Source organism: Haliotis asinina, chromosome 1 (genome assembly GCF_037392515.1).
Source record: "Haliotis asinina isolate JCU_RB_2024 chromosome 1, JCU_Hal_asi_v2, whole genome shotgun sequence".
NCBI classification, from domain to species: domain Eukaryota; kingdom Metazoa; phylum Mollusca; class Gastropoda; order Lepetellida; family Haliotidae; genus Haliotis; species Haliotis asinina.
The window spans coordinates 15,562,380-15,585,473 of record NC_090280.1 but is presented as its reverse complement, the minus strand read 5'-3'; the positions used below and the strand labels follow the sequence as shown (position 1 = coordinate 15,585,473).

The 23,094-nt window shown below is 41.3% G+C and overlaps 2 protein-coding genes across 2 annotated transcripts in view; both read left to right on the top strand.

Moving 5' to 3' along the window:
- Positions 1-23,094, top strand: part of LOC137287454 (protein turtle-like) — a 66,521-nt gene that overhangs the window by 28,064 nt on the left and 15,363 nt on the right. The gene's annotated exons all lie outside the window — the stretch shown is intronic.
- Positions 954-23,094, top strand: part of LOC137258061 (uncharacterized) — a 29,410-nt gene continuing 7,269 nt past the window's right edge. Inside the window, exons 1-15 of the mRNA XM_067795613.1 lie at positions 954-1,023; positions 1,595-1,660; positions 1,836-2,177; positions 3,658-3,939; positions 4,571-4,828; positions 4,958-5,236; positions 5,827-6,123; positions 6,281-6,577; positions 10,897-11,052; positions 11,346-11,361; positions 11,539-11,591; positions 11,993-12,085; positions 12,230-12,408; positions 21,274-21,348; positions 22,320-22,429. Coding sequence (XP_067651714.1) covers positions 1,624-1,660; positions 1,836-2,177; positions 3,658-3,939; positions 4,571-4,828; positions 4,958-5,236; positions 5,827-6,123; positions 6,281-6,577; positions 10,897-11,052; positions 11,346-11,361; positions 11,539-11,591; positions 11,993-12,085; positions 12,230-12,408; positions 21,274-21,348; positions 22,320-22,429 — 2,474 coding nt within the window. The 5' untranslated portion in view covers positions 954-1,023; positions 1,595-1,623. The remainder of the gene's footprint in view (positions 1,024-1,594; positions 1,661-1,835; positions 2,178-3,657; positions 3,940-4,570; positions 4,829-4,957; positions 5,237-5,826; positions 6,124-6,280; positions 6,578-10,896; positions 11,053-11,345; positions 11,362-11,538; positions 11,592-11,992; positions 12,086-12,229; positions 12,409-21,273; positions 21,349-22,319; positions 22,430-23,094) is intronic.

Genomic DNA, 23,094 nt, shown 5'->3' with positions numbered 1-23,094 from the left:
ACATCCATAACATTCTGTCGTATATTACAATACCGAGTTCTAAACGCCTCATCAGGTGACTAGTAAATGTGCCTTTAAAGCAAAATATAATTTGTTGTCATAATTATGAATACCGTCATGGTCCGGTGTGGAATTTGAGTGCCCAGTCGATAAAGCATTATGTCAATGCAATAAAGACCTAAGTAACTGAGTAGTAGGCACCTATTGGAGAATCGAAGTCCGACAGCTTGGCACATTTAACAATCAACAACCAGAGAAATACAAGGAGGGGTTATTCAGTCTGAACCTCGTGACACATAGGCTTTTATATCACTTTACTGTGGAGGTAGTGTACCAGGAAATCTCCTCAAATAAAACCAGCGTAATCAGCACAACACGGAAGTGAATTACAAATGACAACAATCACAACAACGTGATGTATATCACCCAATAAAGCTCTTGAGAGTTATTAGTTTCAGGCTATATACTAAGTAACCAGATAACTCCTGCCAGGTAAGAATGAAGGTGGACCAGTGTCATTTGTATCATATACCACATACAATAGTGCACTCAGCTGTCTCCCTTGCACCTGCAGGGAGTGAACAATATAACGAGGCCAGTACAAAAGTAATAAGGAGACTGGTCTACAAAAAATAACGAGGCCGGTCTACAAGTAATAACATGGTAGCCTAACGGTATAGGACCCCTGTACACCCACTCGTCACACAGACGCAGAATGCAGGGTAAATGGGCCACAAGGTCACACTATGCAGACAGAAGCACGTGAATTTAAAACCAAAGAATCCTAAAGTCGCTCTTGTTTTCGATGAATCACTCACTCTCACTCATAATACCCGACAAATACTCAGACAGAGCCTTCAGTTATGAAGCTGACATTCAATTGACCTATATTTAAATACTACTGAACTACTTTGAACCGAGTGATATGCGAGTACAGCTTCACAGTGCTTCCGCGTTAAGCTACCTGGCTACACAGGGCGACTGAAGTGACGATTTATACCTGACAACCACAGGTTCTAGTAGGTATGTATAGTGTATATATTGCATTTAGGTGGTAGGGAATCTAATGCGTCTGTGTTTACTTCTTCCACCATGTTGAACATGTCAACTGTGAACGCTTATTCGATTCATGTCGGTGTATAGCACTAACAAGCCACATGTCGATGTCGATATACTCCCATACGTTGACCCGTTCACTGTTGATACACGTGATGCCTGAGTACAAATCATCTGTACTGGATAGACTGACTGAAACAATATAATTACATGCACTGTTACTTACTGTACAGGCACTGGTATGAATGTAATTATTCAAATTGACGTACAGAGTTGTGTCCCTTAGTTCGCAATTCCAACTTGCCAGCATCTGTTCACACCGATGTGTGATTTAACATCACCTCATATGACAGATACACTAGAGTATCACAGATCAGGTCTCTAACAAGCATTATATAATAGAATGTGTCACTGTAGAACACTATGCAGCTACTGAGGGAACTAGGGACCATGGGGACTTACAGTACTCTTGCTGCCAGCATAAGCCCCAGCTGGACATACATCACTGGCAATGATAAACACTGAAGCTACATTGCAGGTCCCACGGCGACGCCAGACTGAGGAAGGATGATGATAATCTGTGCTGCAATATTGTATCTGAATGCAGGTACCTATCACACGTGTGTAACAGCCCTTCCTTCAGTTTTCCTATGAATACTCCCATTTTTACCATAAACTCTTGATATAAACATATCTCAAACAGAGTGTTTCTCTCCTTAGAGTAACGTACTGTCCCGCTTTGTGAACGACACGTTAGATAAAAAAGTATTTTGAATCTTCCGGTGTTGTATCAGGTGCAGCCAGGGCCAGTCCAGTGTTGTCTGCAGTGTCTGACACAGCCAGGTTCAGCTGGGAGATTCCACAGGGAGGTCTGGGTACAGGGAGTACATTCCTTACTGTCAGTCCTACTGGTGACACTGTGTTTGCACTGTTGCCTGATGGAACCTTCCTCCCCACTGAAAGCTACACACCTAGACTAGAGAACATGGGCAACATAGCATCCAAGAATGTCACCTTCACCCTCAGCAACATCCAGACATCAGATGCAGGGACATACACGTGCGGGAATGGAGGGGTCACTGCTGTTATACCCAACTGTGGACAGAAACTATTTGTCCTGGGTAAGATGTAATATTAGTGGTATAGTGGTATTAGTGCGTAAGTACATGTATACGTTAGGAATCTAGTAGTGGTATAAGTACGACATTACCTGTACTTGGAACCAGTCGAATGCTGTCTGCAGTGTCTGACACAGCTAGGTTCCGCTGGGAGATTCCACATGGAGGTCTGGGGATAAGAAATACTTTCTTTGCTGTGGTGACTACTTCATTAGATGTTGTCCAGTTTATTCCTTTTTCGTCTTCACACATTCAAATGATAAACACATTTATCTCTTAAAGATGTGTTGGGTGTCATCGTGAAGTCCACCATAGAATCCGTATGGCTACTGTAAATCACGAAATTATTGCGTCACGAAGTTTATGCGAGTGCGAGGGTCTAGTTAAAATGCGTCAAGAAATTAATGCTGACTCAGGAATCCGTGTTTATGATAAAATGTGACGACGTTGCGGGGAATATAGAAACGCGTTCCGTACGTCCGTCCGTGCGTCTGCCATACTTTGCCTGAAACATATCCTCTAAACTATTCGTGACAGCTTAATCAAACTTTGTACACGTGTCAGTCATGATCCCTAGATGTACACCAGTAAATGTATATTACTTTTTGTGGTTTCCATGACAACAAGTTTGACAGAAATTAGTAGTTGTATTCTTTTCCGGAGCGGCGATCTATAGCTCGGTTTAATGTTGTATCGCCCTCTAGAGTTAAACTGTTTCTGATTTAATTAATAGTTTCAAATATCTATCTGCCATTATTTAGTTGTCTCACTGTCCTTCGTTTACAGGTGTTTATATTTTCTAATCTATACCTTGTTTTAGTCATGATAGAAACATTGCCGATTCTACTGAAAATTTTAACTCACTCACTCATTCACTCACCTTTCCGCAGCAGAACTTTCAAACGTTCTCTGTTTCTTCAACAAGAGTGATAGGTCTGGTGGTACATTGTTGCCTTTTGGTAGATTTGGATTTCTAAAAAAAGTTAGGGTATCAGGTATCAGAAACAATATTTGATGTGCACTCGAATGAAGTTTTAGCGATTTATGAAATTTACACGCTATAATTGTTCACGCCGTAAATGTCAACCCTCTGACAAAATATAAGAATAGAATGCACAACCTTCCCACTCACACACATCTGTATTTAATATGCAGATATTCTTAGGAACCCAAATCTTTAAAGTGGATAAGAATGAAAATGAAGTTTCAATCAAATATTGAGGGAAACTTGTGTTCCGACCTTCCTGATATGAAATGACACTAAAGCTTTCACCCAACTACTCTCTTCATCTTTACATTTCTACTTCTGTCTCAACGTCTCTGACTCGTTGAGATCCGGAATAGAATCGACCTTCATTGGCCCATGCTGACCGAATGTTCACAATCGCTGACTTGGTTGACACGTGTCATCGTATCACTCTCTCTTTTTTCTGTTTCGTATATTAACCTGCATGTACAGACACTTAATGGAGTATTTTAAAAGGTAAACCCACGACACCTGGTCGCCCAGTGTCAACAACACCTGTCTACAACCAGCAAGTGACCTTGACCTGCAGCTCCACCTCTACCACTGCCCCAGCTGACCATGGTTTGACCTTGACCTATACCTGGCAGCGTGACAACACTGACATCACAGTTACCTCCCCTGGTTCACCCTACACATTCACGGTTAGTACCCGGGATAGTCACAACTACAGATGTAGAGCGAGAGAAAGTCAGGGCCTGGCGTCAGAGTGGAGTCAGGTGCACAACATGGTGCCTCAGTGTGAGTATAGCATACACATTACAGATAGCTTTAATACTCACACATAAAGCCAAGTGTAAACCTGTCTTTATTGTTCGCATTCAATAGATGATTAATGTGTTTATTGAATGAATAAATTTTCAAACACACAGATAGAAACGCTGAAGAATCAGATGAGCAATGGACAGGTCGAAAGGATTTTATCGAATTACATATGACTGTAACATGAGCCCTCATTTATCGACAATATAGTGTTCTCTTCCTGTTGTAGAATAAATGGTGATGATCTTGACCATTACCAACCTGCTCAATACGACTAAGTCATGTTCTGCATCAATGGCTATGGAAATCAGGTCACGCGATGCTGACCCAGACTTGTTTTTGAAAATGCCAAATGCTGTAGGCGTTGTTTCATTCCGGTTCAGAGAACATGGTCGTGAACACCACGCCACTTTAAATCCATGCGGGAATTATACCGGAAGTATGAAGGTCTTATCTTAATTCACTAAACAGACTTTGAAGGGACAATCACATGAAGTGATATAGTTTCAACGTCCTCCTCTGTCCAGGCGTTTCCATACACCATTAACAGTCTGCAAATATTGGCGCATATGTCTTGTTTTATATAAACCCACACTGCCATTTATTCCAGACGGTCCATACCAGATCTCCCTGACTCCTTCCACCTCCTCCTACACTGTCACAGAACACCAGGCTCTTCCATCAATCAGATGCTCCGCCCTATGTAGACCCGGATGTAGCTACAAGTGGTTACACAATGGAACAACTTTCAGCAGTGGAGCCGTGCTCAAGGGGCAAGCTGACAGATCCAAGACAGGCTCCTACAGGTGTCAGCCTTCTAATACACACGGGAGTAGTGAGAGTGTTACCGTCAGTGTTGATGTTCAGTGTAAGTATATAGTCTACACTGGTGACAGTGTTACAGTCAGTGTTGATGTTAAGCTATATACTATGCTCATGTGAAAGTCCAGCCATTTACCCGATACCTCTACAATAACTCAGTTGTTCTCATCAACAGATCCAGCCGACATCAAATTGTTTACCGCCAAGGCTCACAGTGGCTCGGTGACAGTTAGCGAGTCTGATACAGTGACCTTTAGATGCCAGATCGTCAGTAACCCAAGGTCAGTCATCAGGTTACTGAACGGAACAGAGGAGTTGACAAGGACAGATAACTCCATGACAACAACCTACAGACTGGAGGCAGCAGAATGTAGACAAAGAGGGAATTACTCCTGTAGTGCCACCAACAACATAGGGACACCTGTCACCCAGACGATGGAGTTGCTGGTTCAGTGTAATTTGTTTGGATATTATGCAGACACTGTTGTGTTGTGATTATAGTCATTTATGGTTTTCGATGAGGAAATATGGTTTCCATGTTGAGCGAAGGAAATGCCCCTGGTATCCTTCTGTATTGTGATATGTGTCCTTTGTTGGTCCTACACTGCATAAGTATCTTTAGCAGCCTGGCAAAATGATATAATGAGTGAATCAGAAGGTATAATCACCTCTTCATTTCATTTCACCCACAGACTGTGGAAGTTGTATATTAGTGAAAGCAAAATCCGACAATAAACCAACTGGCCCCTCACAGAAGCAGACTTAAAACTGGCATGATACCACATGATGCGACAATGCAATATAAAAATAAACAGCTGCAGGTAGGTCACCATACTAGGCACCAAAATCCTAACAAAAATAATTAAATCATCAAAAGCAATTCTATAAAATGTGTTATGCATTAGGAACATGAAAGTGATACTGTGATCTACGGAATCATATTTATTCATGCTGTCAAGTTTGACTGCGCCTTCCCTTTTGTGTGTGGGTAGGTTAGTATTTGTTCCCGTGCCATTGTGTAGATTGATTTCTACATTTAACCAGGCTCACCTCGTCTTGATGACTCAGTGTCCCAGCAACTAAGGTTTGCCGCTACGTTGGGCGGTGACGTGACTGTGTCTGTGTCAGTCCTGGCCTACCCTCCTCCTGCTTTCACCTGGAGTAGATCCATCAGCACCAGCCAGGACCTCACTGGTTCCTCCAGGCCTGTCTCAGACATCTCAGTCACTGCCAGACTACACCTTACTAACCTCCAGCAGCAGGACTTTGGTGACTACAGTCTTACAGTAGGCAATGGTGTGGACACCTCAGTGTCATACAGAGTCGGTGTGGTGTATGTTGGTATGTTACTTATTGGTATTACAAAGTTACGATCATTATGGTGCATTATGATTACAGATTTACTTTTTTCTATTCTGTTTTCATTACACTTTCATTTGATGTTTTTTAGCCTATGAACTTAAATCAATAATTATATTTTCATCATAATTTATATAAGGACGACCACAGACACCTACACAGTTTCAAGATCTAGGTAATGCAACAACGTCGTCAGTATGGTTGTCGTGGCTGCCTGGGTTCAATGGTGGACACCCTCAGACGTTTCTGATTGAGTATCTACAGTTTGCTACAAGAACATGGACTGTGTATAATAATGTTAATGACACTGGTGGGATGATGGTAGTAGAAGCGAGTGGCCTTACACCAGGACAGACTCACATGTTTAGATTACAAGCTAGAAATGACTTCGGGGATTCTGATGGATGTGTATTGGTAGAAGCTGTGACTGTTGGTGGTAAGTGTCTCTAGATGGAAATCAGTAACTGGTAACCTGTTATCTGAAGGATACATCTGGATTTCTGTTTGGGAAAATTTCATATTTGTGCATATATTCAGAGAAAAGAAAAAGAGTAATTTACGAGTCCGTGTATGCTAATGCACTTCTTGTTTCAAATAGGGAACGTAAATGACAAATTAAATATATCTGAATAATTATCATTATGCAGCATAGATGGTGTGTACGTGTGAAACGTTTCCGTGGATACATATCATTTCATCATCATGTATTAGGAGCTAAATACTCATACACAAAAAATATCAGTGTAGAATAATACGAATCGTTTCGCAAATCTTCTGACTTACAGAACACACCGGGAACTGGTCCCGGTGACTGGCTGACTTGGTTGACATAGTCATTGTGTCATTGCATTGCCTAGCCGAATATCGACAATGTCACTGATATAATGCAGACCACACGCTGAAACTGAGTTCATAGTTTGCACACATCTTTGGAATTTAGTCTATCAGGCACCATTTATAAGTCTTTGAAGGGCATTTAGAAGTGAAATGCATAAGAATGAAGATTTTATGGATATCAACTTCTTTATATGAGAACACAACGTTTCGGAGTTAATGCTTACTCCTTCATCAGGTGATTGAGAATGGGGTACAGAGCTATATTTATATGTACAGGCAAAGCAATAACAAAGTAACAAGTGGAATGAATTAACGAAAGCTGGAAGCCAGTATAAACAAGCACTGATAGGAAGCCGGCAGTTATGATAACAATGATAGAAGCCAATGGTAATACATTACAGATGATGGGATATGTTTACATAACACAGGTAGGGGGTAAGGACGATGTACATGATTGGGGATAAGGATGGAAGCCAATGGTGGATGATGTTTACATAACACAGATTGGGGATTAAGGATGATGTACATGACTACATGAGGGTTGATGGGCATGTTTACATGGGGGTTGATGATGTACAAACACAAGTAGATAAGGATGTACACGGGTAGATTGGCTATACATGAATTATACAGATAGAATGTACACAGATAGATGAGATTAATTAATCAATAAGTCCCAGGCACTTGGTAGGTACACTCCTTGGTCACGGTTGATTGCTGGTTTCTGTCTCTGGATCTCGATGGCTTCTTGCAGTTTCCTTTGGCGCCAGTTGTTGTTGTTGGTAGATAGTATCCTAGTGTCCTCCCATCGGATTGAATGTCCAGGGTTCTTGAGAATGTGTTCAGAGATGGCCGATTTCTGGTCGAGTTTGCTGACAGAGGTCTGGTGTTCCTTCATTCCTGTTACGATGCCGAGACAACAACCTCGTTCCTAGAGGATTTCAACTTTCATCTCCTGTCCCTCGCTCACCCGCCATCAACAGGATACTCCACAATGCCAGCACCAGAATAGTCAAGCACCAGATACAGCACCTACGCCGCCACAAGTCCCACCTCCAAAAAGACATTGAAACTAGCAGAAGCCATCTACAAGACACCCTCGAACCTGACCTCTACCACAAGACCCAGTCCTTAGCAGAGAAGACCAAGCAGCACCTCCATGAGAAAATGAAAACTACCCACGTCACCAAGTTCACCCAGTTACAGCGCCCTCCCACCTCCAACATTCCTGAAGCTAACAACACCACCAACCCCAAGACAGTCATCAACCTCAGCAGTAAACCTCTCACACCATCTCAGACGTCCCTCCTAGCCAAAGGCCTTAAGTATGTCCCAGTCACCGTCAAGATCAACACAGATGCCTTCATCACCAGCATTGAAAGTGGACTTCAACAACTGGCTCCCAATGGCAACGTAGACTATCTCCGACACCAGATTATAGACACCATCAAGCAAGCTCCCAAGCCCCGCTCCAACCTCACGCACCAAGAGAGACATGCCATCACCGAACTCAAGAAGGATGACACCATCACCATCACCGAAGCTGACAAGGGCAAGGCAGCAGTCATCATGGACACCCCGGAATTCCTCCAGCTGGTCAACAACAGCCTCTCAGACACCACCACGTACCTCAACATCAAGAAAGATCCGACGGCCAGACTGGAAAGACAACACAAGAAAACCCTGAAGGACCTTCATGAGAAGAGAGAAATCAATGACATCATCTTCAACCAGCTGAACCCTATCAACTCCCAAGCCCCATACGGAAGAGCTACCATCAAGATCCACAAGAACCCGCCCAAAGCCCGGATCCTAGTCTGCTCCAGAGGTTCAGTTTTCTACAACACCGCCCAGTTCCTATCACGTCTCCTCGCTCCATTTGGCAAAGATGGGAAGTCCTACATCAGCGACTCTTCATCCTTTGTCAACCAGCTGAAAGAATCCAACCTCACAGGCACCATGGTCAGCTACGACGTCGTGGACCTCTTTACCAACATCCCACTAGAAGAAGCCCTGGACATCCTTCGCAGCAAGTTAGCCAACAGGATAGATGACTTGGACACCCACCTCACCATAGACAGCATCATCAACCTCGCCCGCAGCTGCTTTGACACCTCCTACTTCACATTTAATGGTAAGATATACAAGCAGATCCACGGTCTCCCCATGGGCTCACCTCTTTCTCCTCTCATTACAGAAATCTTCATGACCTCCTTCGAGGAAGCAGCCCTCTCCACAGCTCCGTTCCAGCCACTCTGTTGGAACCGCAAAGTCGACGACACCTTCACCACCATCGCCAATGACAACGACCCCAGCGAGCTCCTCAACCACCTCAACAACCAACATCTAAGAATCAAGTTCACCATGGAGACTGAGACCAACCAACACCTGCCCTTCCTTGATGTGTCCCTCCACACCACAGACGATGGACTCAGAACCTCAGTATACCGCAAGCCGACGCACACCGACCAGTACATCCACTACAACTCCTGCCACCATCTTCAGATCAAGCAAGCTATCATCGCCACCCTTACCAGACGTGCCAAAGCCCTCTGCCATCCTGATGCCCTAAACAATGAACTGGACCACCTCAGAAAGACATTCACCACACTAAACGGTTACCCTAACCAGCTCGTCACAGCCACCATCAACAAGACCCTCAAGGACCAAGAACCCCGCCTCAAGCCCTCTCCATCACCCATCAGAGTAACCATAGCCTACCTTGGCCCCATCAGTCATCAAATATCACGCCTCATCAAGACCAAAGCCAGCATCGATGTCACCTTCTCCAGTGGCAAGACCATCAAGACCTACCTAAAAGCCAACGGTAAAGGACCCAGCTGTGAACACCCTAACCCGAGAGGATGCATCTACCAGATCCCTTGCAACTGTGGCGACCTATACATTGGAGAAACGCTGAGACCAATCAACACCAGAATGAAGGAACACCAGACCTCTGTCAGCAAACTCGACCAGAAATCGGCCATCTCTGAACACATTCTCAAGAACCCTGGACATTCAATCCGATGGGAGGACACTAGGATACTATCTACCAACAACAACAACTGGCGCCAAAGGAAACTGCAAGAAGCCATCGAGATCCGGAGACAGAAACCAGCAATCAACCGTGACCAAGGAGTGTACCTACCAAGTGCCTGGGACTTATTGATTAATTAATCTCATCTATCTGTGTACATTCTATCTGTATAATTCATGTATAGCCAATCTACCCGTGTACATCCTTATCTACTTGTGTTTGTACATCATCAACCCCCATGTAAACATGCCCATCAACCCTCATGTAGTCATGTACATCATCCTTAATCCCCAATCTGTGTTATGTAAACATCATCCACCATTGGCTTCCATCCTTATCCCCAATCATGTACATCGTCCTTACCCCCTACCTGTGTTATGTAAACATATCCCATCATCTGTAATGTATTACCATTGGCTTCTATCATTGTTATCATAACTGCCGGCTTCCTATCAGTGCTTGTTTATACTGGCTTCCAGCTTTCGTTAATTCATTCCACTTGTTACTTTGTTATTGCTTTGCCTGTACATATAAATATAGCTCTGTACCCCATTCTCAATCACCTGATGAAGGAGTAAGCATTAACTCCGAAACGTTGTGTTCTCATATAAAGAAGTTGATATCCATAAAATCTTCATTCTTACCATTTATAAGGGCACTGTGTGTAGATGGATAGGGAAAACGGAATCTGAAAGTGAATTTCGAGTGACCACGTTTGCTGCCAATATACAAACTTCCGACAGCTTTGAGAAAACGTCACGCGTTAGCTTGGCACATGATCGCATGATTCATGAGGGCCAGAGCAAAACTGGACAGGAAAGCCTGAAGGCAGGGGTGTGCAATCAGCAGTCGTCAGTTATGGTCTTGTGATTACATTGTAGATCCACCAGGCCAGCAAAGGCTTGAAACTTCATGGAATTGCACTGGGGCAGCAGCAGGAGCGACAGTAGGAACATTTCTTCTTACCCTGCTCTTTGGTGGAATCGCACTAATGGTGCTGTACAGAAAGGGATACATAGTTCGAAACTCTGGGAAAGGTACATAGTTCATTTTCTGTCGTTACATGATTGAACACTATTTGCAGGGTGTAGATGTTATCCCAGATGTGAGTCCCTTGGCACTACCGAATCCAGGGTTGGCAATGGGGAATGATGGAAATACTATTAATGTGATTCAGTGTAGGTATGGTTAAAGTTTGGATCCACAATATTTTACAGGAAATATTATCTCTCTCCCTCCCTTTTGTTCATGAATAATGTGACATTTTGATATATATATATGGGAAGTGCGTTTCACACTCCATGACATTTTTGCTATTCTCCTTTTCCAGAAGCTGCACGAATGAGGTATTTCACGTGTCATTCTAGTTCAATGAAAGATTGCATGGATCAGGTAAAACTAGGAAGTAAGATAGTAAGTTTCAACAGGTATAATAGAATAATGCATTGCAAATTCTATATTGATGTTCATCGCTCGATTGTTTGATTTCAATTGTTCGAGACTGACCTGATGCTGGTTTGTAGCTCCAGCCATCCTGAACCTGTGGAAATGTACAACAGAGGATATTCGTCATTAGGTATGTGCTGATTAATGTATGTTTCCCTTCTGTTGATATTTTGGTCGTCTCTGGATCAGGTCAGGACGAACCGATTCCAGTGTGTTTCAGATGCTCCAGGGTAGTATTCAGATTTAGAGGAGAAATCGGGAAACAGTACAGTTGAATATTTATCAGAACACACAAAAATGTTCCGTGATCGACTCTAGTGCAATCTTATGTTTTCACGATGATACATTGTCAGCTCTCTGGAGTGTTAGTTAAAACAATGAAGCAATATTTTGGATTGTTGATGAAATATGTTATGAATCTTCAGCGGACATTGCAGCAGACACTACAATGACCAGTTGGGTCTTTTCCTCTAGCTGATAGTTCGACCATCTCTGGATCTTTTAGCACTAAATCAATACCATGGGTTCCAGATCAGGTTACTGCTCCTACGCAGGATTCAAATGTGAAGGAAGAATCAGAAAACCATCAGTACACACAGCTGAAGATTTATGAAAACACAAAAGGTAGATGAATCTTGTTAAGTACTGTTGAACATCCCATCTGATGTTTTAACATGAATATCTTGTCAGTTTATAGGAAAGCCAGTACGAAGATTGAAGATGCAGTATATATCCAGTACTGAATTATGTAATGAACCCTGTCTTCAGCGAATGCTGCGGCAGAGACTGGTGCATATGAAGACGTGATAGAGACTCTCCCTGTGACCTATGAATCCATCAGGGCATCGCGATACCAGAACACTGGAGCACATTCTCAAGGTAACCAAGCCATGAAATACGTCTGGTTATTCATCAATAGCATTCCATTGTTATGGATCAACTCTTTGGTAAATGTCCCAACAGCATTAAACCAAAGCATATGCTTTTCATTCTCATCGGGGATAATACGCTTATTTCATGTACTATATACACTCAGTTGATGTATGTATGTGTATGTGTAATTACATTTCAGATCCTGACAAATGAAATAAATCGGACACGCACATTTTCATGGTAACCAAACCATGAAACACTCTTAGTGATTCTGATCGCTACATCGTTATGGATCAAGTATGTTCTTAAATGTTTCAAAACCAGTAGCCCAGAGCATATGCTTTCTCTTATGTTTGAATACGTTTTATTCAATGTGGTATGTTCAGCTGATGTGATATTTGTATGTTGAATTACATTCAGTCTTGTACATTTCAGGCTCTGACAAATGCAATAAGCACAAAGCTTAAGGCAACATCATGCTATGAGTTTCAGCTGCGGATACAGACACAGCATTAGTTTAAAACAGGGTGATTTTGTTATTGCCTTTATATTGACATTACATGAACAGAGATGATAAAGTACGCTAGTAGTGTAGGGTGCTCAGTCATAGTTTAGTGAAGTACCAGTAATAATGAAAGATCACCATTCCTACAATATCCACGGGGATAACTGTGCACTACATATATGGCATTTTCGGTGTGTACGTGGCTGCATATTGATTCTTTCGTATTTCACTGTCATTGAAGATATCACAATCACGTCCTGCAGATTGGGAGAGTCTCTGAGACTATACTTATCATAACAGTATCATCACATTGACTCTAATTTCTGGTTAACCGCATTGCCAGCATGTGCTGTTATTTTTCATAATGGCTTTGCTAATGACTCCTTCAAAATAAAATGGAAGTTTTTCAAACTTTTGACAGAGAGGATATAGTTCGGCGGATTATATTTTGGCTGAACACCACAGACAATGTCGGTAAACATTTCATTTCTGGGGTCCTACATACACCAAAAAGCGGTAATTCAGTCATAATCGCTGTATAACAGAATGTATTCTACCAGAAAATCTGCCAGCAACTCTCAGCCTGTAGCAACCCGGGTAAACAAAACTGCCCGGAAGAGAGTTTTTATCACAAGTTGATGTATATTTCCCTTGTACGAAAGACTACTGGCTGTTATCAGAACAACACTAACATATAAACTAACTTTGTAAACACCTGCCTGGTAAGGAGAGGCAAGGTCGGGGTGGCGTACACACAAGATAATGACAATTAACTCTGATTGTGACCAAATGAAAGAAGAATGAAGTTACAGTGTTTTTTGTGTTACCTGAAGTCACTAGCTAATGATGTGGCACAACTTCACTCGTGAACAGAATTACCCCAAAGTTGGTTGTGACTTAATCCAGATAGATCGAAGTACTGAAGACATGCTGCAGCCAGGTCATGAGGTTTATCTATCTGTGAATGACGAGGAGCTCTTCTGTGAATATCGAGTGTATTGTGTAAATATGTTGTGTGCGGATGGAAGTTCTTACCGCCTTAATATATATATATATATATATATATATATATATATATATATATATATATATGTTCAGTGTACATCAAATATAGGTGTATATGGCTTGGTGGTTCTGTAATATATTTTTGGAATATGTAACGAGTATCGTGAGTGTATCGAAAACAGATAGATTTCAGTGTTAATGCTGAAACAAATCAGTATTCGTTATATTTTCACTGCGTCTCAATAAACGATAATGTTCACGATTCTGTTCGTTCTTCTGTCGACTACAAGGAGATTGGAAGACGAAGATCGCGACACGTGATTTTGTAAGCACGAATCAAGATGGCGGAAAGCGCACCTCGGCTTTCCTGTAAGTGTATTTTCCAAAACATTCCAACTTATTCAGAGTTCATCGGCAACGTTTCAGAATTATCATGACGGGTTACATGAAACCTTGATATTAATGATCATTAATATGCTATGTTTAAATTCAGTCCTCTGAGAAATTATCAGATTTTCACATTACAAAAAATACAGCAAAATATCACTGTGAATCGCGATTTTGTCTTGTCCCAAATGGTAACATTTATGATGAAGCTTTTTCTGACAGGTTATTTTCTGACGTTTAGCTTTGTCTCAGATAAAAGTATCCCGTAAAATTCAAAAGTATTGAATATATTGGCGTGCGTGATATATTTAGATTTTTATGGGACTTCAAAGAGAAGGTTGGAGAGAAAGGACATGTATGTCCCGGTGGCACCCAGAGGTTAAGGTGTCCGGTGAGATGAATTAGTTGCTCACTGGTCCCTCGGGGCCAGTGAGTTAATGGACATCAATCAATGCCCCCTTCGTGACCAGAGAATGAGTGAGTGAGTTGGGTTTCCGCCGCTGATAGCAAAAATCCAGCAATATCACTCTCACACATACACACACACAGAGACACACAGAGACACACACACACACACGTATATATATATATATATATATGTGTGTGTGTGTGTGTGTGTGTGTGTGTGTGTATATATATGTGTGTGTACATATATATGTATATATATGTATGCGTTGCACGTAGGAGAGTGTGTGGATGTTTAATCATTATGATTTTGTATCTGTCATGTCTGCTGGTCCCCACGCAGTTAGGAGTTGGCAGTCTCAAATTTCATGTCTCGTAAATTACACCATGTCGCTAATGCGTAACGTCATATGTAATCTATCATTGTATAGCAGAACTATTATGTACAGACGTTATTTCTCTAATTGTATTGTTTCTTGCCGATGTATTTACACAATAACATATATAAAACACTTATAGTATTCCCAGAAATTATTGAGAATCATGTTGCGTCATGTAACTCATTACGTTTATTAACTTCTGGCGTTTTACTTACATAAACATGTTAAAACATCATCCTTTTACAGTCTCAGTCTTGTTTTAGTACTTTGTTAGACCTCCTCGCTCAGCAATGCATGCCTGAATACGTCTAGGCACACTACCCATCAAAGTTTGTAGGTAATCGTGTGACAGGGTATCCCAATATTGGACCACCTCGGCCTTCATATCTTCAATATTTCTCAGTCCCTTTTGGTTTATTCTGTCTTTCATGACTCCCCACACATTCTCAATTGGGTTTAGGTCTCGGCTGTAACTGGGCTAGTCTAAAACTTGACATTTTCGCCCGACAACCACTGTTTTGTGTAGCGCGCAGTGTGTTTTGGGTCATTATCATGCTGGAAAATCCAATCATCTTCATACAATGTTTGTGCTGTTGGAAGAAGGTGACCATTTAGAATGTCAACGTATCTTTCTTTTGTCAAGTTTCCCATGAAAACACACAATGGCGTCACTCCGCGAGCCCATATGCCACCCCACATGTGAAACTTCGGGCTATGTTTTGGTCGCTGGTAGATAGGTTTGACAGTATCTTTGGTCCAAATTTTCACACAATTAGGGAAAAGCCAAACAGAACTTTCATCCGAAAAGAAAACATTATCCCAATCTTGATTTTCATGAACCCGACACCAGTTTAAACGTTTTTCCTTTTGTGCATCTTTCATCAACGGCGAGGGAATTCCACGTTTTTTCACCCAATTAAATCTCTGTAATTCCTGCCTAACTGTTTCATTGCATACCTGAGGACTTCCTCTGCTAATCATTTCATTTCTGATGTTCTCAACACTTTTCAATTTGCCCCTACTCACAATCTGCCCAAGTCTTCGGTGATCCACAACACTGAATTTCCTAGGCCGACCTGTCCCTGCTTTGTGCTCTATCCCGGTTCCTGTTTGAATATTCTTCAAAGTTCTGTATACTGTAGACAGAGGAATACCATGTCCACAAGCTACCACTTTAGCATCAGCCTCACCCCTTTCAAAATCATCTAGAATGAGCTTTGTTTTCTCTCTTGCTGTAAATTCTGCCATGTCAACACAGGAAGTCGTCTGCTCAGACAAGGGAGATAACTCTTGACGTAATGAGCTGCCTTCTAAGCCTTCAAGAGTTGTCTCCCTTATTTAGTATGCTTAGTGCATAGTGAAAGCCCTTTTTCCAATCTTAGCATCATTAGAAAAAAAACCAAAGATTTTCTCAATAATTTCTGGGAACACTGTGCGTGTCATGTTGTAATCTTCGTATTTCACAGGCAATAAACAGGGTAGATCTTAAGAGGCGCTTCCCTTCTCATCATTTATTGTCCTTGGAACGTCTTAAGACCTGAACCCGTGATATTATGTTCATAGAAATGAATCGTAAGGTTTCCCTTGTGTAACAATCAAAAATATGTGAGTGAGTTAATATTTAACGTCACATCAGCAATACTGTGGCCATATCGTGACGAGACCATTTAATTTATATCAATATTAAAATTTATAAAATGAGAACGTAACATCCTGCCATGGACGGACAGTAAAAGTACTAGATTATGACAGATATGACCTTACACTAGCATGTGAAACTAAAACAGTGTAATTGAAGAAGACAACGCAATATAAAAATCGGCTATAGATCGCCAACAACAGAATGTAATAATGAGAGAGTGAGTGAGTTAATATTTAACATCACATCGGCAATATTGCAACCATATCGTGACGAGAACGATATAAGTTATAGTAATGTTAAGATGAGAAAAGAGAAAAAGTAAAACCTGTCAGCGAAGGACAGTAAAAACACTAGAGTATCACAGAACATAAAACTAGCATTGAAAGTTAAAACATTGGAATTAAAGAAAACAATACAACATAAAACCGGGGCCATAGATCGCCAACAACTGAAGGTAGATCACCATACCAAGGTCCATGGGGACTTACATTACTTCTGCTACCTGCATGAACCCTAGCTGGATTTACACCATCCCCTCAGCTATTGGCGATTATCCTGAAATTTAGCCATTACTTAAAACAACAAATATTCTACGATTAAAAAGTAGTAGTAGATTTAAATTGACTATGAGAATATTGGACTTACGTACCCTCTCAGGAGGACAATAATTTTACAATACTTCAACCCCCTTTGAGGGTACAGCCACTAACAATCTAAGTTACTAATTTAAACTACCAATCATTAAAATACAACTCTCTACAGAACATATCAATTACAATTCAATAAGAAAATCAATTTCTTTTAAAAATCCAAGAATTAAATGAGTACTAACTGTGCTAAAAAGATCCTTCATTGTTTTGACATTGAAATAGTTATCCCCTATGATGGAGAATTCAACACAGTCAAGCAGGATATGCTTGACCGTGGTTCTCTCATCACAAGGGATACAAAACGGAGGATCATCGCCTTTTAGTAAATAACTGTGGGTGTAACGCGTATGACCAATGCGACATCGTCGCATAATGCCCTCTTCAAATCTGGACTGACAGCCCAAGTGAGTGTAACCAATATAAGGTTTTATGGCATGTAATTTATTTATTCCCACTTGGGTGTCCCACTTCTTTTGCATCAGATCACGAATGTAAGTTCTAATGCTAGCTTTATAGTCACTGTATGGAATAAGAAGTGGTGTCACGGATTTGTTGAGTGCAGCCTTAGCAGCAAGATCGGCCATTGCATTCCCAGAAATACCTACATGGCTGGGTAACCAACAAAAGACTATGTCGCACTGGCCAGTTGCAAGATCATTATACAATTCAATTATGTCAATTAAAAGTGGATGTTTACAAGACAAATTTTTAATAGCCTCAAGGCAAGAAAGAGAGTCAGAAAAAATTATATACTGTACATGATTAGGATGTCTTTGAATATATTGAAGAGCCGTTAATATTGCGTTTACTTCTGCAGTGAATATGGAGCTGTTATCAGGTAATCGAGAAGATATTGTTCTGGATCCAATGACAGTGGCACAAGCAACTGTGCCACCATCCTTGGACCCATCTGTAAATAAGGATTTGTATGTACTATAATTAGTTTTTAATTGCATAAACTCTTGTTTATATTGTAATTCGTTTGTGTCTGATTTTTTTAACTTTGTTAATGTGAGGTCAACTTGTGGCCTCATTAATTGCCAAGGAGGAGAAGAAAGAAGACGAGAAGAGGCTATACTTTTCAACTCAATACCGGCAGCAGAAATGAATGGTTTAATTCTGTGCCCAAGAGGCGGAACAAGAGAAGGCTTTTTGTTGTATAAATGCTCATAAAGAGGATCGAAAACACAGTTAAAAGCAGGGTTGAATTCGTTAGAGTATAGTTTTGTAATATATTGTAAGGCTAATTTGATACGGCGCTGTGTAGGAGATGGTTCATCGGCTTCGACATAAAGATAGGAGAAGTTCGGAACGACCCAAGACAAAGTCTCAGACCTTTGTGGTGGATAGAATCAAGGAGTTTTAGATTGCTTTTACAGGCTCCACCATAAATGATGGAGCCATAATCAAGCTTCGAACGGACAAGTGAACGGTATAGGTGCATGAGAGTAGTTTGATCCCCTCCCCATTTTGAGTTTGACACAACTTTCAATAGATCAAGTGCCTTCAGGCATTTAGTTTTCAGGGATTTGATATGCGGAAGAAAAGTTAAATGAGAGTCGAAAATCAAACCTAAGAGCTTGGCCTCCTTAACGACTTTGATAGGAGTGTCATTTAAAAATAATTCTGGGTTCTTATGTGGTTTATACTTAACTTATAAAATTTAAAACCATTCTCAAGACACCATTTATTTATTTTGTTTAAACATAATTGCAGTTGCCGTTCAATAGTATGCATATTCTTAACGCGACAGGAAATATTAAAATCATCCACGAAAAGTGATCCATTTATTGAATCGTTTAAAACCTTGGATAAATTGTTGATCTTGATACTAAATAAGGTCACAGGCAAAATGCTGCCTTGCGGAACACCCTGATCCTGATTGTAATGATCAGACAGGGTAGAACCTACTCGGACTTGAAATTGCCTGCCTTGTAAAAACTGCGATATAAAAAGAGGTAAACGACACCTGAAACCGAAACCATGTAAATCCTTTAAAATGCCATGCTTCCAGGTGGTATCGTATGCTTTCTCAAGATCAAAAAAGATCGAAACAGCATGTTGCTTATTGATAAATGCATTTTTTACAAAGGATTCTAAACGTACCAAATGATCAATGGTACTACGATTCTTCCTGAAACCACATTGAATATTTGTTATAAGGTGATTGGTTTCAAGATACCATGTTAATCTATTGTTTACCATTCGTTCCATGGTTTTGCAGACACAACTCGTCAAAGAGATTGGACTGTTATTCGAAGGATCAGTATGATCCCGGCCAGGCTTCGGTATAGGAACTACAATGGCATTACGCCATGAAGTTGGGAAATCTCCTGTAGTCCATATCTTATCAAATATATTTAGCAATGTTTCCAGGCATGTTTCAGGTAAATGTTTCAGGAGCTGATAGTGAATATCACCAGCCCCTGTTGCTGTATCATGAGCTTGCTCAAGTGCTGTATAGAGCTCATGTAGTGAAAATAATTCATTGTAATCTTCACCATTGTCTGAAATTGATCATTTTCTTCTCCTGTTGTTTCTGGTATTTCTGAAACTCCGGGACATAGTTTGATGACGAAGAATGTTTGGCAAGAGTTTCACCAATTTTATTAGCTATGTCAGTTTTGTTAGTTAAGAGATTATCACCATCCTTAAGATGGCATACAGTAGATTTAGAACCTTTGCCTTTTATTCTTTGGACCATGTTCCACACCTTAGACATTGGTGTACGTGAATTTATTCTGGAAACATAATTCTTCCAAGACTGACGCTTATTCTGTTTAAATGCGCGTCGCGCCTTGGCATTTAAAATTTTAAGTTTATCTAAATTATGGACTGTAGGGTGTTTCCGAAAATATTTTTCTGCTTTCTTCCTGCACTTTCTGGCCTTTTTACATTCATTATTAAACCATGGTTTACGAATGTGTGGAATTGCAGAGGAATGTGGAATTGCCCTGTCAGCAATGTCATTTAAAATATCTGAAAAAGACTGTATGGGATCTTCATTGTCCCTAAGAAGATCATGCGTCAAGTGTTCAACACACAGAGTCGTATATAATGACCAATCAGCCCTGGCAAAGTTCCTTCTTGACACAGGTGGATCATCACTAGGGTTAACTGTTTTGAGAATGGTGGGGAAGTGATCACTCCCACACAGGTCATCATGAACCATCCATTCGAATTCATTATATAAGGTTGAATCAGTGAGTGATAAATCCAGGGAAGAATATGTTCCCGTAGCTGGATGTAGGTAAGTGGCTGAGTCGTCATTAAAAATGCATAAGTTATTGTTGGAAATGAATTCCTCAGGGATTGCACCTTTAGTATTAGTGTGAGCACTTTCCCAAAGTGGGTTGTGTCCGTTAAGATCGCCCATGATGAGGCATGGTTTTGGAAGTTGATCATATAGGGTTTGAAGATCTGCTCGTTGAATGGTAGAAGAGGGAGGTATATACAAACTGCAGAGTGTTAACGCAATGCTCAAGGTCAGACGAACAGCAACCGCCTGGAGATTGGGACGGAGAGAAACAGGGCTATGGATAATACCCTGCCGTATCAAAATTGAAGCACCTCCAGTTGCTCTATCTCCTTGGGGAGAGAAACAGTGATAACCATTATACTGCCGTAAATTAATAGCGTCTGTAGATTTTATATACGTCTCCTGGAGACATAACGCTACCGGTCAAACATCCTGTATTAGTAAATGTATTTCATTGAAATTATTTTTCATACCTCTGCAATTCCACTGAATTAAAGAACTAGGACTCATGGTGATGGTGGAAGTACTGGGGATATACGTTTGCCAACCCGTGGCGACTTACAGTTGTCGCGTACACGTGGGTGAGGAGACACATCCATATCTTCAAGTGTCCCATATGAATTGTGAACCTCAAGAGAGGAAACTGGAGAAGATTCCACATTCTGGAGTGCTCTGATTTTTCTTAGTCTCTTTTTCTCTTTTGCAGATAACTTTACTGTATCAGGTTCAGTTTCTGGTTCAGTCTGAGATGAAGCTGTGGAAACTGATTGATTTCGCTGAGGTGAGACATCAAGGATAACCTGTTTATCCTTGACCCACGAGATGTCAGTCTGGCACGATATTGAAGAAGTAATAATTCTAGAGGTTGGAGGTGGGGAAGAAAATGTTGTCGAGTACGTTTTTACTGAAGACGACGGAGCTGTTGTAGATTGGACAAGTTGTTTTGCTTCTGAGTAAGTGATGTTTTTGGTATGCTGTAGTTTCAAGATTTTTTACTCAAATTCAAAAGTTGGACAAACTTTGGAGGAAGCCATATGCCCCTCTTTGCAGTTGGCACATTTCAAATCATGTGTGCACTCAGAGCTGTTATATGCTCCACTGCAACGGCAACATACCTATCTGCTTGCTACGACAGAACTTCACCCCATGACCAAATTTTTGGCAGTTGAAACATCGAAGTGGCTGTGGTACATAAACATCAACCCCGATATTGAACTAACCTGCTTTGATACATTTTGGTATAACTGGGAGAGAAAAGGTAAACAGGTAAGTATGCGTTTTAACAATATTGCCATCTTGAGTTTTCCTTGTGAAACGTTTAACATGTGTTACTCCTTGCTTTTTCAGTTCTGCAGCAATCTCTTCCTCTCTCATGTCAGACAGACAATGAGCTAAATCTCTTACAATGCCTCTGCTTGAGTTCAATGTCTTGTGAACTGACACAACAACCTGAGTGTTGACAAACAGATGTAAACCCAGCAGATTGATCGACTGCTGAATGGAGCCATTTCGAAGACGTGTCACGTTTTTCACGTCACCACAGGCACTTTGAATGCCTTTGGAGATAGCAAATGGATTTAATTTTAGTGGATGTCCATCCGAAGATGATATCACAATAAATCGAGGCCAAGCATCTGTAATTTCAGGAGAAACATCTTCATTTCGATGAAGTAGAGTCTACATGTCGGCGTTTAATTGTCTTGCCAGAACCAGAAGAATTTGTTTGAGACATGTTGTGATAATATAATTCAGCATCCCTGCTCCCCACCCGCCATGGAGTGTCAACAAGGACGATGTCGAAGTGGAAGCCGACTACAAACACCAGGGCTACAGAATGCTATACTCCAGCAAAAGAGACACAGGTAGCTACAATTGCCAAACAGAGAAAATGCAAGGCTGGTTCCGCCCTAGACACTTACCTGAAGACAATTAGAACCCGGAGGTCAATAATGCCAGATTGGCCCATGAGCCACCGCCTTTTGGCATAGGACTCTAGGCAGAATGATTACCAACAGAATACATCCGCTAGAACATTTTATGATAGAAACATATCATAAATCAGTGGAAAGATACTTGGAATAATAATATTTCCCATGCAAAGGGCATGGCGTGACCAGCCGATTGATAGAATCGGGCCGATTCTACCACCCGTCTAGGTGAAGTAAGGGCCAAAGTGGTATGTTGAGCAGATAGGAACACGGTTCAGGCTCCTACTGCCCTCAGCCACCAGGATCCCGTCCTACACCGACACGGGACGCAACCCACGGCAAACGGGTTGCCCAATTCGACCGCTCCTTGCGGCCAGCAATGGGGTGCTATGGACATTGCTGACCCGGGTCCACACCGGGGTTGGCGAGCTCTTGGCGTTACCCAGCGCCCACCACGAGGAGGTGGCTCGCCACGGGTGCCTAAGGTAATAATGAAAAGACTTAACTCGATGGATATCAGCTTTGTTATTTGTTCCACGCAAATGCACATGTACGTGTTTAATTCATGCATTAACATGTTGTGAAACTCGAGTAATCCC